Source organism: Typopeltis vanoorti, chromosome 26, assembly GCF_054136105.1.
Source record: "Typopeltis vanoorti isolate ZY-2024b chromosome 26, IOZ_Tvanoo_1.0, whole genome shotgun sequence".
Taxonomy (NCBI): Eukaryota; Metazoa; Arthropoda; class Arachnida; order Uropygi; family Thelyphonidae; genus Typopeltis; species Typopeltis vanoorti.
In genome coordinates, this window is record NC_143574.1 from 15,148,231 (window position 1) to 15,165,413 (window position 17,183).

General features: G+C 35.5%; 1 protein-coding gene across 1 annotated transcript in view; it reads left to right on the forward strand.

Moving 5' to 3' along the window:
- Positions 1-17,183, forward strand: part of LOC150092349 (enhancer of mRNA-decapping protein 4-like) — a 406,953-nt gene that overhangs the window by 270,460 nt on the left and 119,310 nt on the right. Inside the window, exons 16-17 of the mRNA XM_090414848.1 lie at positions 5,850-6,344; positions 13,979-14,180. Of these exons, the coding sequence (XP_090270974.1) occupies positions 5,850-6,344; positions 13,979-14,180 (697 nt within the window). The remainder of the gene's footprint in view (positions 1-5,849; positions 6,345-13,978; positions 14,181-17,183) is intronic.

The following is a 17,183-nucleotide window of genomic DNA, read 5'->3' on the forward strand; positions in this document are numbered from 1 at the left end:
TGCTTTATGCAGTCGATGTTATACTTCTGAATAAATCCGCTACTAGTTTGCAAGATTCCCTGACTAAATTGAATAACTGTTGTAATAGATATGGTATGAAGGTCAGCATTAAAAAGACGAAGACAATGAAAATAGGTAGAATTGTTGAAAATGTCTACTGTGTTGTGAACGGGGAACCTGTGGAACAAGTAAAACATTTCAGCTACTTAGGCACGATTTTTAGTGAAGATGGTAAATTAAATATAGAAATAGACAACAGAATCAGCAAAGCTGGTATGTGGTGGGAAGTGAATTGAACAAATTCATATGGAATAAGAGAGAAATTAGTCGGAACACTAAATTAGCTCTATACAAGACAGTGTTCAAACCAGTTTTAACCTATGGATCTGAGAGCTGTGTCAGAAGTAAAACACTTGACCAAAGACTAGAGACCGCAGATATGAGAGTCCTGAGAAAGATTAGAGGCGTGAACAGATGGTCAATAGCAATATCATATTAAAAACGAGGGTATTAAGAAAGAACTTGGCATTGTCGGCATCCAGGAGTGTGTTAGCAGAGCTAATCTCAGGTGGTATGGTCACTTAAACAGAATGGGCGAGGAAAGATTAGCAAAACAAGTGTTCTCTGCCAGGTTGGCAGGAAAACGACCCAGACGAAGACCAAGATATAAGTGGATTGATACAGTACAATGTGCCTTAGACGATAGAAATGTAAGATCTGATAAATATTTTTAACGATCTATTGTTAGTATTCTAGCTTGTATTTTTTAAAACTGTTCTTGTAATACCACTGAAGATGGTCTATTTCCAGACCGAAATATTTGGTTAATTAAATATCTTTCTTGTGTTTACGTGCATTTATCATTCAGTCTTATGTCACAAGTATCCTTAAAACAGCAGACTGTAGTTTGCATAACTGATGCTATTGCTTTTTTTGATTTGGCTGGTAAGGTTGTTTACACTATGTTTCCTCTTTCTTGTGGATAATAGGTACTGGGTCGATGTGATCTGAGAGAGTTCTGGAGAGCTTGTCACAAGATATAAAGGAGTGCAGAGGAGAGAATTGCTCTGGTGTACTGAGCTTAGCAAAATGGGGTTGTGATCAGATGATAACTCTTTTAACATTTCCAGTTGATATTGGTATCTGATGTTTCTGAGAATGGCAATTTCGAGTACATCTGAGCTTCCAGCTGGGCTGTGGTGGGGTGGGCTCTGTGGGTCTGGCTATAACAGTAGAGTTTCGTGTTGAGTAATGGTTTAGAATACGACCTTTGTCATTGATTGTGGAGCTATACCAAGCTGTATGCTTGGCATTAAAGTCTCCAGCCATGATGATGGAGTCTGTGGAGTCCAATTGATGGAGTCTTGGACTCCATTGAGAATGGAGTCCAAGTCAGATACCAATAATGGAATGCTGGGTGGATTGTATACAGCATTGATTTTGATACTACCAGCATTGTTTGTATGAACTTCAATACCTGTTATCTCTAGGTTCTTGGTTTGCGGATTGATTAGGATGTTTTGGCTTAGATTGTTTTTAATGTATACGATTGTATCTCCTCCACTGGTACAGTCGTATACTGGTGGTGAGTCTGTCTGTTTTGTACAATATGTAGCTCCGTAATTTAGAGTTATTAGCTGGCCTGAGATGTGTTTCATTTACTAAGATTATATCAGGATTTTATCTGTGAGTGAACTCTTGCAGTTCCAGGATTTTGTTGCTAAGTCCATTTGCGTTCCACGCAGTTATGATAAGGGAGTTAGGCTTATATTTCCTTTTATTCATGATTAAGGGCTGTCAGAATTGAATGGGTACCTTGCAGGAATTTCTTCGTGGAGGATGGTGTAGGATTTGTTTTGCTGAATTCCTGAAGCATGGTAGCCTAGTGAGGCAGTTAGTACTGATATCAGGTTGGAACCTGTGAGTTCATTGGAGGAAGTATCCTTGGCTCGTGCAGCCTCGGTGTATGTTTTGGTCCTGGTTTCAGGTTATTTTCCTGAAAGCAGGTTATTTTCAGGTTATTTTCCTGAAAGCAGCCCATCCACCGCCCAGTGTCACTGGGCGGTGGATGGGCTGCTTTTGCTGACCCACGGTTCTTTGGGTGTGCTATGCACTCTTTATAGTTGGAGGGATGGGGACCTCTGCAGTTTGCGCACTTAGCCGGCGTAGATCTTGGTTTGGTGCATGTGATTGTCTGGTGGCTTTCACCACATTTTAAGCACCTGAAGTTGGCCCAGCATAATTTTTGGCCATGCCCAAACCGCTGACATCTGTAACACCGTCTTGCTGACGCTCTCTCTTTCTTAGAGGTTCTGTGGTTATTCTGAGGCCACAAATAGCAGTCAGTTTATATATCTTCTTCTGAGTGTTATCAATCTCTACAAGTACTAAAGGCATTGGCCTTTTGTCAGACATGAGCATCCTGCTCACTTTGATTGGGGTCAGGCTCTGGTTGCTTAGATCAGCGGAGATATCTTCGGGGGTGATTCCATCTGTGACACTGCGTATCACCACCTTTAAGGTCTTTTTGCTTGATAAAGCGAAGTATGGTAGGGAAGATTTTTGTTTTCCATTAGCCTTGTCATTTCCCTGTAGTCAGTGACAGTAGCCGGCTGGATTTCGACTCCCTCACCTGAGTTTTTTGCTCAGGAGTATGTGATGTGCTCCCTGAGGGCTGATGTGACAGAAGTCCATTTCTCCTTATCCCATAATATGACTGGGGGGAACCTTCTCCGAATTTTTTGGAACGTCCTGTGTGGGTGAGGCCTCCTGCATAAGATCTTCTGTTGTTCTTTGCCCTTTGTTTGCTCCCCTTATAAGTTGTTATGGCAGGGGTTTTATGTGGCTGAACAGTAATGAATTCCCCTTGAGACTCCTCATCCTCTCCTTCTGGATCGTTTGTTTGGGCATACAGGTTTAAATAACCCAGTCAGTCAGTCTCCAATTTGTCATGATGAACTTTAGTACATCTAGTGACTCCTCCTTGTTTAGAATTCGGATTTGTTCCTTGATGCTCTCCATGCCAATGGCATGTCTCCTGGACTTATCTGAGGGCTGTGAAAGACTTGGTAATAAAGTAGGATGTTGAGCCTACAATTATATTCCCACAGGCCTAAGGACCTGCCAGAGCAATCCGTTGACTGGAACAGTCAACTAACAAAGATCGAGATGCAGTGTTGTGGGAAGAGACTGTGAAACTGCTTGGCTCAGCTTGGATTTCCTACCTCCCTAAGGCCATACATCCACCACAGGTCATCAATTGTGGGTGGGGGCCTATGCAACGCCATGTATAGGGGGAGACAGTGGGAATTCGAGCAGGGTTAGAGCCAGTGCAATGCAAGATTCACAGAATACCTCCATAAATTGTATAGTACAGCCTAAAAGAGTGCAGTTTTCAAGTACAGTAAATAAAACATGTCTATCTGCATTGAGATTCTGATCACTTCTCCATAATTGGTGATACTAAGGTGGAAGTAATGGAGAAGTCATATTTTCCTATATGAGTTGCCAAAAGGTGTCACACCTTATTATTAAAATACTCTGGATTAGAGATAGGTAGTTGTTGAAAGTTTTTCAGTTGGTTATATTTTAAATTAAAGATACCAAGAAATTATATACTTGTTTTAATCTATTATCCAAGTGTAATGGATTAAACCAAGTATATAATTTCTTGGTATCTTTAATTTATAATATAACCAAGTGAGAAATTTTCAACAATTACTGTAGTTGATAATTTATAGTTGTGGTTGAATAAAATTGCATTTTTCAGCATTTATACAATAACTATGAGTTATATAGATTTACAATTTTTGATTTATTGTATTTAAGCACTGTAACTACAGTACTTAAATGTAATAGATGGACGGACCCTCCCCTTTTTTTTTTTTTTTTTTTTTTTTTTTTTTGTTGATCTCAGTCGAGATGAAATTTCTCAGCTTGCATCCTTGAAGCTTTTTAATGAAGCTTATCTGAGGATGACACTGGTTAGTTATTGTTTATTGGTTTGATTGCTCTGTTAGAAGTAGGCTGATATTTGATAGGTCTCATATCCACTACAGCCATAGGTTGAGAAATTCATTCACACGCAGGGACACACACACACTCATATGATAATTTGGAATGTCGTGATGCGTCGGTGAACTGGAAAGCATGAACTAATATATTGTGTTTCATTAAGTTTGTAAGGTGTGTAGGTACATGTTTCTTGTTCATAGTATATCCTGAGGGCTCTTGAGGCTGTTGTAGTTTGTAAGATTCCTGTGTTCAAATAGTAGTTTATTTAGCATATCTGAGATGTAGAAGCTTCAAGTGGCCTTTCCGTAGTGATTATTATATTTATATGTGATATAATTAGTCTGAGGTCTGATTATACGGTATGTATTTCTGGTTGTCCTGTAGTTGGCATCGAAATAATGTTTTAGCATAGCTGCATAGTGACATAAGTGTCTTGCTGTCAGTATTTTGTGTTCTGACATTGCAATGTATAGAAAGCCCGTATTGTCTCTTTGTTCCCAAAAGATCAGTTTTATCATTTTGTGCTGTAATGACATTAATTTATGTAGTTTATAGTGTGCACAGAAAGCATACATTGTTATAGTGTATCTAAGTATATTTTGGCATAGTGCTTTGTATATTAGTGTTTTCAGGTGTGTGGGAACTGTCTTTTAACCTGTAGAGTTTGCCAGTTATTGTTCGGAGTTTGTTTTGTAGATGGATTATGTGGCTATTCCAGTTCATATCTGCATCAACGTAAATTCCAAGGTATCGTATTGTCTCAACTTGAGTGATGGTAGTGGTTTTACTGTTCTCTGTGTTTTTTATGTTGGATGGTTATATGTATATTATCTACTGGTTGGGTCAGTAGATTTCTGAATATCATTAATTTAGTCTTATCTGAGTTTAGGTGTATGGAGTTTTTGGTGAGCCAGTCGATGAGCAGATTTGCCATGCTGCATATTTGTTTGGGCTATGTTTGCATTATTATGGAAGGATATTATAGCTGTATCGTTTGCATATTGGAAGATCTTGCCTTTGAGAAGTAGCTGGTTATTATCGTGCATGTAAATGTTGAATAATAATAATAATATATATATATATATATATATATATTTGTAAAAAGGCTGCAGAGAAGCCTTTTTACAAATGTCTGTGCATTATATGAAATTCAAACCCACAACTTTCACAGTAAAAAATTAAAAGGGGAGGGATTAAAAACCAGTAACTTGACCAACTGAGTTACTAAGGCAGGCATTCTGATATAATTTGTGTGTGTGTGACTTGATTTGAGTTATTGTTTATGTTTTTGATGACCATTGTAAGCTCCAAAGAGGCTAGTGTAAGAAATACTAGCTTTCATAACCAAATCTAAGTTTATTATTTTGGTTGTAACAGTATTATAATGTTGCACAACAACAAATCAAAATGTCATCACTGTTCCACACATGAGTGATGAATCTGTAAAAATAAAAACAGTATTAGATAAATATGAATATTTAAAGAATGTGTGACAAAATTAGCCACTTACCACAACAAATTATCAGTTAAAATCATTCTCCCTTCATCACACACTCATCATTATAACAAACTTTCACACTTGAATGAACACCATTATAACAAACCCACTCATAGTAACAAATTACTATCACTCAAATAGATATAGATGCAGTGCTATGCTAAAGAAAATTCTATCCAGTATAACAGTGTTCCTGTGGTACGTGTGAATTTGCTGTGGTAAGAATTGACTCAGAGGTATCAATTGAAATTTTTGTTATTGCCTTGATTTGCTGGGTTTTTTTTTAACATGATTTTTTAATTTCTTTTTTTTTTGTTTTTTCTGATTTTTCTTTTAGTTTATCGAGACAGACTTTCAGATCTCAGTATTGATACACCAGATCCCTCTAAACCAGGCAATGAAAGTGATATTTCATTAGACTCAGGTATGATTCCAGGAACAGTGGGTTCAGTACTTACATCTTGTACTACAGCTTTACCAACAGCACGTTCACCTATGGCTTCTTTAGCTAGTCATTTACCCAATTATAAGGGATGTGGAGAAATATTATTAACACCTGACGATTTCACTTCACCATCTCATACAAATTCTTCTTCATCAGCAGTAACTTCTTTTACATTGCCTTCAGTAGAGGAGGTTAGTGTAAAAACATCATCAAATAAAAATGACCAACAAGAAGAAGAAGAAGAGACTCTTCAAGATACAGAAGAAATTTCTGTTGTCCATGGAGATGATAGTGTTGTTCCAAGGCGAAAATCTTCACAGCACAGTTCAGCAAGTTCACCAAGTAGAGAGGTTGCTGAAATAATGGCACCCACAAAGATATTAAATGGTATGTTTGGTTTTAATATAATATATGTGGTTACTGTTTTTATTAACCTGCAGCAGTATAGCTTCATTTGTAATTAAATCATTGATAATGAATTACTGTTTGTTATAAATACACCCTCTGTCCAAAAAGAAACCAAACTTTTGATAAAAAATAAAACATAGGCCAATTATAATTATTCAAATAATTTATTTCAATCAATATACTCTCCCTCAGCTGCGATGCAGTGTTTGGCATGGTCAAATAATTTGTTAAATGAGTTTTTATATCGGTTTTTGGGATACTGTTGAGGATTGTGGTTACTGCCACTTGAACATTTTCAATGGTGTCGTATTGCTTTCCTTTCATCGGCAAATGAAGTCGGGGGAAGAGAAAGAAGTCACAGGGTGCTAAATCAGGTGAATATGGCGAATGATCCAACACACAAACTTGGTTTTTGCTCAAAAACTGTCGCAGTGTTCTAACAATGAGATGGTGCATTATCGTGCAAAAGTGACAAGCTGCCTGCATCATGACATTGATGCCGTACTCGACGAATTCTTGCTATCAATCACTTCAAAACTTCAAGATAAAACTCACCATTGACCTTTTGGCTAGGCGGAATGAATTTTTTGTGGATAATGCCCTTGGAATCATATTTGTCTTTAATTTTGACTTCTCCAAGCGACTTTTTTTTTCTGATGCCCCTCTTCTTTTGAGTATGAGCCCAAAACACCACGTTTCGTCACCAGTAATGATCATTTCAAGGAAGATTGAGTTCTTACAAGCTGTTTTAATGAGGTCCTTGCAGTGTTCAATTCGATACATTTTTTGGTCGTCGGTCAACTTGTGGGGAACAAATCACGAATTCAATTTATGAAGGCCCAAACTCTCTGTCAAAATGTTGTGCACAGTTGATTTTGAAATCCCCAATTCATCTTCAATCAATCTCACGGACAATTTCAGGTTTTCTTTGATGAAATCACGCACTCTTTGGATGTTAATTTTGCTCAATCCAGTTTTTGGATGCTCGGCTTTCCGTCATCCTCAAGCATCTCACGACCACTTTGAAATCGCTTAAACCACTCGTAAACTTGAGTATGGGATAAGCATTCATCACCGTATGCTTTTTGAAGCATTTGATGCGTTTCGGTAAAACCCTTATGAAGTTTAATACAAAAGTCAATCACAGCTTTCTGTTTGAAACTCATTTTCCGACTGTTCATCAAAACACACTGTCACCCTTGGCACTATAACTCGGCTTCTAATGAAACAAATGTCATAAACAGTCGACTATGAAACAACACTAATGAAGGTTGCCACTTTTGACAACAAAAATATACAACAGGTGGGGCCACTAGTTTCTTCTATTTTTGAAAAGTTCGGTTTCTTTTTGGACAGAGGGTGTACTTGTGTATTATCAGATTGTTTCACATAAATGTGATTATGTGAAACCCCACAAATGGAAACTCTGAAACCCCAGAGTTCCAGAAGACAAATGTGCTTCATCTGGGGTTGCAATTTGGATTAATAAAAAATGCAAAAACAAAATTTCAGATTATACTTGGGTATCAGACAGAATAATCAAAATTTATTCTTGGGGAGTACATTTTTTTGTAAATCAAAGATGCACCAGTTGGTAATAATTACCAGTCTGTGTTCACCTTAAAGTTGTGTGTGTCAGACTTATCTTGTCACTGTGGACAATCAATGTGCATGTGGAAATCAGAGAAGAGTCTCAGGATTTTATACTTTGGACGTCAGCACATCCCTATTTATTTGTATAGAAAACAAAGTCATCAGATTACTAAAACAAAAGCATCACCTGAGAAATCCACCACACAGTTCTGTCAGAGTTGAGATGCTGTTCTCTGTCGCTGCTTTTATAATTTAATTCTGGGGTACATTTTGTCTTGTGAATGGTGGTAGTGAGTCATATTAGTAAGCAACAGTAGCCATTTGATGCAGTTGATCTAATGGTTCCTGTAATATTGCACATAGTTCGGTTGAGTAGCCACGATAGTTAATGTTGGTAATGTGGTTGTAACAATTAAGAATAAAAAAAAGTTCTGCAGCCAATGCACATATTCTGTTGCTTTTTCATCCTATGATATTCAAGTAAATGTTTGGATTTGTGGGGTTTACCTTCCATGCTATTCTGGGTTTTCTTCTCTCTTTCACCTTCTATGTGGATGATGATGAGGCTGAATGAATTATTTCCACTTCTCTGCTGGAGAGTCTGAACAGTTGTGTCCAGTTTGGTGTTGCGATTTGGTTTTCAGTTCCTGTTTTATTTGTCTATCTGTTTAATTCTGGGCCGCCCTTTAGTTCTGTTCCCTTCCATCATTGTATACAGGACTTTAGTTGGTAATCTTTCTATTCCCATTCTGGTCACATGGCCAAACCATCGCAGTCTTCTTTCTTGGATTTTGTCTGTTATTGTCATTTCTTGTTTTAGTCATTTCCTTATGTCTCCATTTCTTAGTCTATCCAGCAGATATACTCCAAGTAATCTTCTTAGCCAACCCAGTTCAGTGGTTAATAATTTTTTCTCTTTAGCTTTTTTTGAGATTCCAGCATTCACTTCCATGGAGAAGTATTTGGAGGACCATTGTCTCATAGATTCTTACTTTTGTTACTTGTTTGATGTCTCTTGATTTCCATATTTTATTTAGTTGTCCAAAAGTTTGGGTTGGATTACTCTCCGAGGTAGGTGAAGGTTTCTGTCTACTCTAGATATCAGTTTCAATTTTAAGATTGGTGTCTAAATATAGACAAAACAAAATTTTTGTTTTGTCTATATTTAGGTTTAATCCAAATTTCATACATTTTACCTTTATTTTACCAGAAATTCGTTGTAGATCTTCTTCCATGCTTGCAAGTAATGCAGTGTCGTCTGCAAATTTTAAGTTTGTTATATTTTTCCCATATATTTCCCTTGGTTGCTTCTTTCATTGTAAGATTGAACAGGTCCGATGACAGATTGCACCCCTGTGTGGAACCAGTTGGTTAAGGTGTTCTCCACTCGTATTGCACTTTCAGATTTCTCATATAGATTCTTTATTATTCTTATAGTTTTGTTGGGAACTCCAAATTCTTTCACAGTTTCTCATAGTTCTTCTATGGATTGAATCAAATGCCTGATGAAAGTCTATGAAATTTAGATAGCAACTTTGGTTGTACTCTAGAGTCTTTTCTGTTAGATGTCTTAAGGTGAATAATTGCTATTTTTCTTCTTCAGAGCTTTGCGAGTAATTGTAAATTTCCCCTGGATAGGCCACTAACCTTTCACAGGGTGAGTTCGGTGGTGGGGCTACCACCTTAAGGTCTCCAAGCCTACCTTTTGGGAGGGAAAGCGGACTCCCACTGCGTGAGATGGAAAAAACATAGTATAATAGGAAAGAGTCACCCCTAGCCCTCAACTACTCTAATGGCATTGGGGGGGGGGGGGGGGAGCAAGAGGAACAACAAGGAAGAAAGAAGAGTAGGGACCGGTCTACAGATAATATACAGATGCATATTCCATGAAGTAAGGCACGGTCCAGCCTCAGGTGCCTCGAGTTTGCCTCTCCCATACTCACTAAAGTGAGACTTTGAGGTAGTGAGCCCTGTTAAAAGTAGCTACTTGGAATGTGTGTGAAATTACACACAAAATTGATGAGCTAAATTGATCTGCATAAAGTATTGTATTTATCTGCATAAATAGTATGCAAAATGCAGATGAAGATAAATACAAAAAGTATTGTATTTATCTTCATCTGCATAAAGTATTGTATTTAGCTGTATATTATTTGTTAGTTTAATTCCATCTTTGACAGTCGTTTTCCATTCTTTTAGGATTCTGTTCACATAAATGTTGAATAGGATTGGAGATAAGCCACAACCTTGTCTTACTCCTTTATTTATAGTTATAAGTTCTGATAATGTTCCATCTGCAAATTTTTGTTTCTGTATAGACTTTTTATTACATTAATTAACTGAGGAGGTATTTTTTATTAAAGAACACGTAAGTCCACAGTAATAACTTTTAATTAATAAATAAGGTACAGATATTTCATACTAAAACTAATAGTACATCTTCAGTGCTACAACAGATAGGAATGGAATACAAGTAATGAACATTCGGTGGATCACCCTATTAAAATACATTGTTGCCACGAGCTAGGAAATGAAAGAAATTAATAAATAATTAATATTTAAGATAATTGGTTTTTTAATGATTACATAAAATAAAAGTCTTCCAGATCATTAAAAAAAACCAATTATCTTAAATATTAATTATTTATTAATTTCTTTCATTTCCTAGCTCGTGGCAACAATGTATTTTAATAGGGTGATCCACCGAATGTTCATTACTTGTATTCCATTCCTATCTGTTTGTAACACTGAAGATGTACTATTAGTTTTAGTATGAAATATCTGTACCTTATTTATTAATTAAAAGTTATTACTGTGGACTTACGTGTTCTTTAATAAAAAAATACCTCCTCAGTTAATTAATGCAATAAAAAGTCTATACAGAAACAAAAATTTGCAGATGGAACATTATCAGAACTTATAACTATAAATAAAGGAGTAAGACAAGGTTGTGGCTTATCTCCAATCCTATTCAACATTTATGTGAACAGAATCCTAAAAGAATGGAAAACGACTGTCAAAGATGGAGTTAAACTAACAAATAATATACAGCTAAATACAATACTTTATGCAGATGATCAAGTACAAATTTCAAATTCAGAAGATAAACTCCAAATTGTAACTAACCATCTAAATGAAATAGCAAAAAAATTTTAAATGAAAATCTTTGAAACAAAGTCAAAATTATGCTTAACAGTAAAATAAAGAACAAGTTACAGAATTCAAATACTTTTGAAATATAATCTCGCAATACAATACTGATTCACAATTGGAAGCAAGACTACAAATTTACAATAGAATGAATGGCATAATTAAAAGAAATTTTGGAAAACAAATGACTAAAGAAACTCAATTAAGATTACATAACATGACCTCTAAACCATCTCTCAAATTTGGAAGTGAAACTTGGATTTTGAAACAAACAGACTAGAAGCAGTACAGATGAAGTTTCTAACACCTCTCCTGGGACTTACTAGGTTAGATAAAAAGAAAAACACAGAAATAAAAGAACGATTAGATACAAAAAACATACAAGAAATAGAAGAATATCAGCAAAATTGGCTACACCACATAGAAATGATGAATAACAATAGGATCCCCAAATTAGCATACAAATATAAATCTACAGGAAGAAGAGACTGTGGATATCCAAGATTAAGGTGGAAAGATTAACTTCATCTGCAGAGCAGGAACATCACATAAAAAGCCTATACCTGAATTGCTCAGATGACGATGAGGTGAATAACTGAATAAGGTGAATAGCAAGAGCTCCTACCTTAATACTTTGTCACAAGCAACTGTGATGTTGAAAAAGTTTGCAATTTTAAAGCTCATTCCTCAGCATCTTCAGTGTGGCATAAATATTGCATGTTGCTTAACTGGAGGAGGGAGAGAGTAGGAATATTACTGTTAATGATTGGAGCAGGAAAGCTTCTATTTTTAAAATGATCAGAAGTGTAGAATTTTGTTATCTGGACACTGAAGTCAGGAAATGCTTGTCGATTCCATTACAACTTTCAGCTTTTCTTTTTTTTACAGTACTAATGGCTATGCAATTCTTGCATTATGAATGGAGAGTGATACAAAATAGCATTTGAATATTTGAATTGATATGAACAATTAAAAATAGATTAGTAATGCTAGAATCATTTCAGTAAAAAGTAGCTCTAGCTGTTGTGGTGGACTAGATATGATTAGATATTTTTCATTATTAATATCCAAGATTATGAAGTCAGGAAATGCTTGTCGATTCCATTACAACTTTCAGCTTTTCTTCTTTTTACAGTAGTAATGGCTATGCAATTCTTGCATTATGAATGGAGAGTGATACAAAATAGCAATTGAATATTTGAATTGATATGAACAATTAAAAATAGATTAGTAATGCTAGAATCATTTCAGTAAAAAGTAGCTCTAGCTGTTGTGGTGGACTAGATATGATTAAGATATTTTTCATTATTACCTATATCTTTCTTTAGGCTTTATCCAGTGATTGTAGAAGTTCAGTGACAGTATTTGAGCTGCTAGTTTCTTTACATTCATTGATAGTGCTGATTAGGTTTGCTGCTTCAGTTCTTTGAAGTATTGCTTCTTAGAGCCTCTTTTGTATCAATAAATATGGATGTTTTTGAAGGACAGGACAAGAGTCTGAATAGAGGCTGGATATTTAACATGTTATTTGAGACACATATGTGGCATCTTAATAATGAGGTTTCATCTCCCATAACAAATTTCAGATAGTATACTTTATTAAAATTCTGTCTCATCCTCAGGAGCAGTCCAATGATTGGAATATGAATTCCTGAAGTGTAGATTAAATCTAGTCTGGCTGTGCAAGAAGTCATCCAGAACTTTTCAGTGTGCAGATGTATGTTGCCGTTTCTGATTATGAATCTAGAAGCAGAGATCAGTGAGTAGTCTTGCTATCATGTGCTCTCACTGGTCTTATCTAGGTCTTATCTATATTCTCTTTGGTCAGTGAATTGGGACTACTTCAGTTAATGTAATTTTTGCTAGGTATATTATTCAGAGTGTGATTTTATTTTATATAAATTTCTTTTATATTTATTTTAATATGGTTTATATTTTGTAGTTAAGATAAGAATTTATCAGTGATCCACAATTTAATTGGATTTATAGTTGCTAAGATTAACAGTGATGCAGCAAGCACTTTCCATGCATGCAAAAGACATGTCTTCTGAATATGAGTCTTGGATGGAATATCAGTTATAAAGAGCTAACTAGTCGATTCAGGGAAGCTGTGTGATTAGATAACAGAGTATAATGAGATATTCAGGCATTAAATTGAGTGGGCTAATATAATTAACTTTAGAGGGAAGTAAATTAGTTTAACTGTTATTTTGAAGGTATCCAAAACCATTTCGAATATAGCATATGTTCTTATGACATCCTTTCTCATAAGATCATGATTTGTAGGATAACTCAGCAGGTAAGATCTCACTTAAGTGGAGGTGGAAATTTTCTATAATTTTTACTGACTTAACTGGGATTGTGAATTGTTGTAATGAAAGCTGTTGGGATGTTGTTCAATGCATTTCATCCTGTGATGTATATCTGGCATATATAAGATATGGCAGGAATCATGAGTGTATGCAATGTATAAAATACTATATTCTACTGTGAATTGTGCTAATGTGTCATATCTTTAATTATAATAATATGCCTCTGGTAGGAAAATTCTTTATGTCTCAGTTATCTTAGATTTTATAGTACCTGATATGTAGTATATTATTTTATTCTCTTTTAAAATTAACATTGCTTTCCCAAGTAATATCTTAAGGGTTAATTGAAAATGAAGATACCAAAAAATGAACTTGAGCAAGTATTTATAATTATGTAATTATTGTAATTATGTAATTTTTAGTGTCATAATTTAATTACCTTGTTTTGTTCCTTGGATGATTACATTTCACTCTTGTGAAGTTTAACTGCTACAAACATTGAAATAATAATTGAAGTATATTCGAACTTTTTATTGACAGTTTTTTCCACCCTTTTAGATGAACAGGATGAAGAACATGTAGAATGTGATAAAAGGGATAAAATGAGAAGAGAAGACAGTTCTCCTCAGCATAAAATTTCTGAAGAAACACATATACCCAGTGGTAGTGCTGAAGATTCTAGAAGACAGCAAGAATATAATAATTGGCCACAAGCACCTGATCCAACTAAAGAATACAGAATAGTATCCAAAAATGATGGGTAAGGTAGTACATTCTACTAACTATAATTATGGATATACTAAACCATATATATAATAAATTTAGTTTAATCCTTTATCCAAGTGTGAGCAAACAAAGTTTGTGCCTGAAAGTGTCTTCAGGACTGGGGTAAGGTGGTACAACACCGGGAAACTCGTTGCAAAGTTGGAGCATCACTCCTATCTCAGTATCTCCCATAATGCAAAACACATCTCCTTGCAGATATGTATAATGTTATGCATTAAGGGAATTGCATTAAGTATTTTGCATTATGGGAGATACTGAGATAGGAGTGTTGGTAGCTTGGTCCACCTTTGCAAGGAGTTGCCTGTTGTTGTACCACTTTACCCCAGTCCTGAAGATACTTTCAGGCTCAAGCTTGGTTTGCACACACTTGGATAAAGGATTAAACTAAATTTATTATAGTCTAACCAAGTGAAAAATAAACTTTTAACATCTTTCTCTAAATCCAGAGTAATTTAATAAAAAGGTGGCACACCGTTTGGTATCTCCACTTGGGACTGGCTCCCACTGAAGAGACCTCAATATAGGTCGAAACTAGTCTGGGTAGCGGCCCTTCTCTTAATGCATAACATTATACATATCTGCAAGGAGATGTGTTTTGCATTATGGGAGATACTGAGATAGGAGTGATGTTAGCTTGCTCCACCTTTGCAACGAGTTTCCCAGTGTTGTACCACCTTACCTCAGTCCTGAAGATACTTTCGGGCACAAACTTTGTTTGCTTACACTTGGATAAAGGATTAAACTAAATTTATTATAGTCTAGCCAAGTGAAAAATAAACTTTAAACCATATATAAATTATTATATATGGTTTAAAGTTTAGTATATCTTGTCCATTTTAATCCATGGAATACATATCCACATGCATCTAACTTTTATTGATTTGCTCTAAATGCTTATATACTCCATATGTAATACCTAGTGATATTGTTCCTTCAGGAATCCCATATTTTCAACCATTATTCTTCTTCTTTTTTTTTTACCTTAATGATGTCATTATTAATTAGCTGTTGAAATAAATTATGTATTTAATTATGATTAAAATTTTTATTCCATAGAACATTATAAAGGAATCATAAATATTATTTATTTGCTGATACAACCATGAAATTTCATTTTTCAACTTTGTGTAATCTTGTTTAATGATTTATTTTTTTATAGTAATCCAATACACAGAACTTGCCCAGTTAATAATGTACAAGGGTTGTTCGATAAGTCCATGCAAAAATGAAGAAAACATAATTTATTTGGGACAAACATTTTTTATTTTTCAACATAGTCTCCTTTGAGGTCTATACACTTAGTCCAACGATGCTCGAGTTTTTTGATCTCGTCCATATAGTATGATTTGTCCAACTTTTCAAAATAGTTGTTTTGGCAATCACCTCATTGTTTGATGAAAATCTCTTTCCTGCCAGCCATTTTTTTATGTTTGGAAACAGATAGTAGTCTGATAGAGGCAAATCTGGAGAGTGGGGGAGGGGTGAAAGGACTTCATAGTGTAAATCGAACAATTTGCAACAGTTCACAAGTTGACACTTTTGATCCGGTGTGAGCAAATGCGGCACCCCATCTTGCAGATAGTTTTCTCATATATAAAAGTTCTTCATGTAAAATATTATGTACACGGTCATTTGAAATGCCCACAGCCTTAGCAATTTCACGCACCTTCACTCTTCTATCATCCATCACCATATCATGGATTTTTTTCAATAATTTCTGGAGTAGTGACCTCAACAGGGCATCCAGAACATTAAGCATCACTTGTGCTCATATGGCCACTTCGAAAGTTACTAAACCACTTATAAATCGTTCTAATCGAAGGTGCAGACTCAACATGATGTTTATCAAGCTTAGTTTTGGTTTCCTGAACCTTTTTGCATTTCAAAAAGTAATATTTAATCACTACACGAAATTCTTTCTCATCCATTTTTCCAAAATCATGGTATTTGATCGATTCAAACGAACGCCAAAGACTGAGTAATAGATTTATCTGACTGAAACTTAGTGTGTGATCCTCGCAATTCCTTAGCAATTTCACGCACCTTCACTCTTCTATCATCCATCACCATATCATGGATTTTTTTCAATAATTTCTGGAGTAGTGACCTCAACAGGGCATCCAGAACATTAAGCATCACTTGTGCTCATATGGCCACTTTGAAAGTTACTAAACCACTTATAAATCGTTCTAATCGAAGGTGCAGATTCAACATGATGTTTATCAAGCTTAGTTTTGGTTTCCTGAACCTTTTTGCATTTCAAAAAGTAATATTTAATCACTACACAAAATTCTTTCTCATCCATTTTTCCCAAATCATGGTATTTGATCGATTCAAACGAACGCCAAAGACTAATAGATTTATCTGACTGAAACTTAGTGTGTGATCCTCCAACAGCTGCCTGCAACTAAAAATAATCTCCGCATGTACTGGTGACACCATCTCTTAGACTTTGCGTCGCCTTATCGAACAGCCCTCATATTAATACCATAATGCGCAGTTAGGAGAGTGAAAAAGAACAGACTTTTAATATTGGATTTAAAAAACCTGCAGATTATACTCTAGGATGTGCATAAAAGGGAATGCTGTTTAGGAAGAAAAAATCTGTGAGTTTCAAGTGGAACTGTTAAGGAATGTTGAATAGTTGCCACTTGCAGTTAGCAGATTTTGGAGGAAGGAGATGAAATTTTTGATAAACCGTGACTATGGAAGTATTTGTAAAAATTGCAAGTAGCAGAAACTGAACAGCTATGTGAAAGAAATGAAGTAAATTGGTAAGAATGTCATAATTCAACCTAATGGTCCTCATCTGTACTGAGTCACAGATTTCTTTAAGGATATCCTAGGATAACATACCAAATGTGAGACTACTGTTTGATGGTGGAATGGCTTAGTGCAAGGGTTGGCAATCGGCAGGCCTCATGCGGCCCAAACGTGCATTTTTGGCGGTCCATAAAAGGTTGACCATGCTTACATG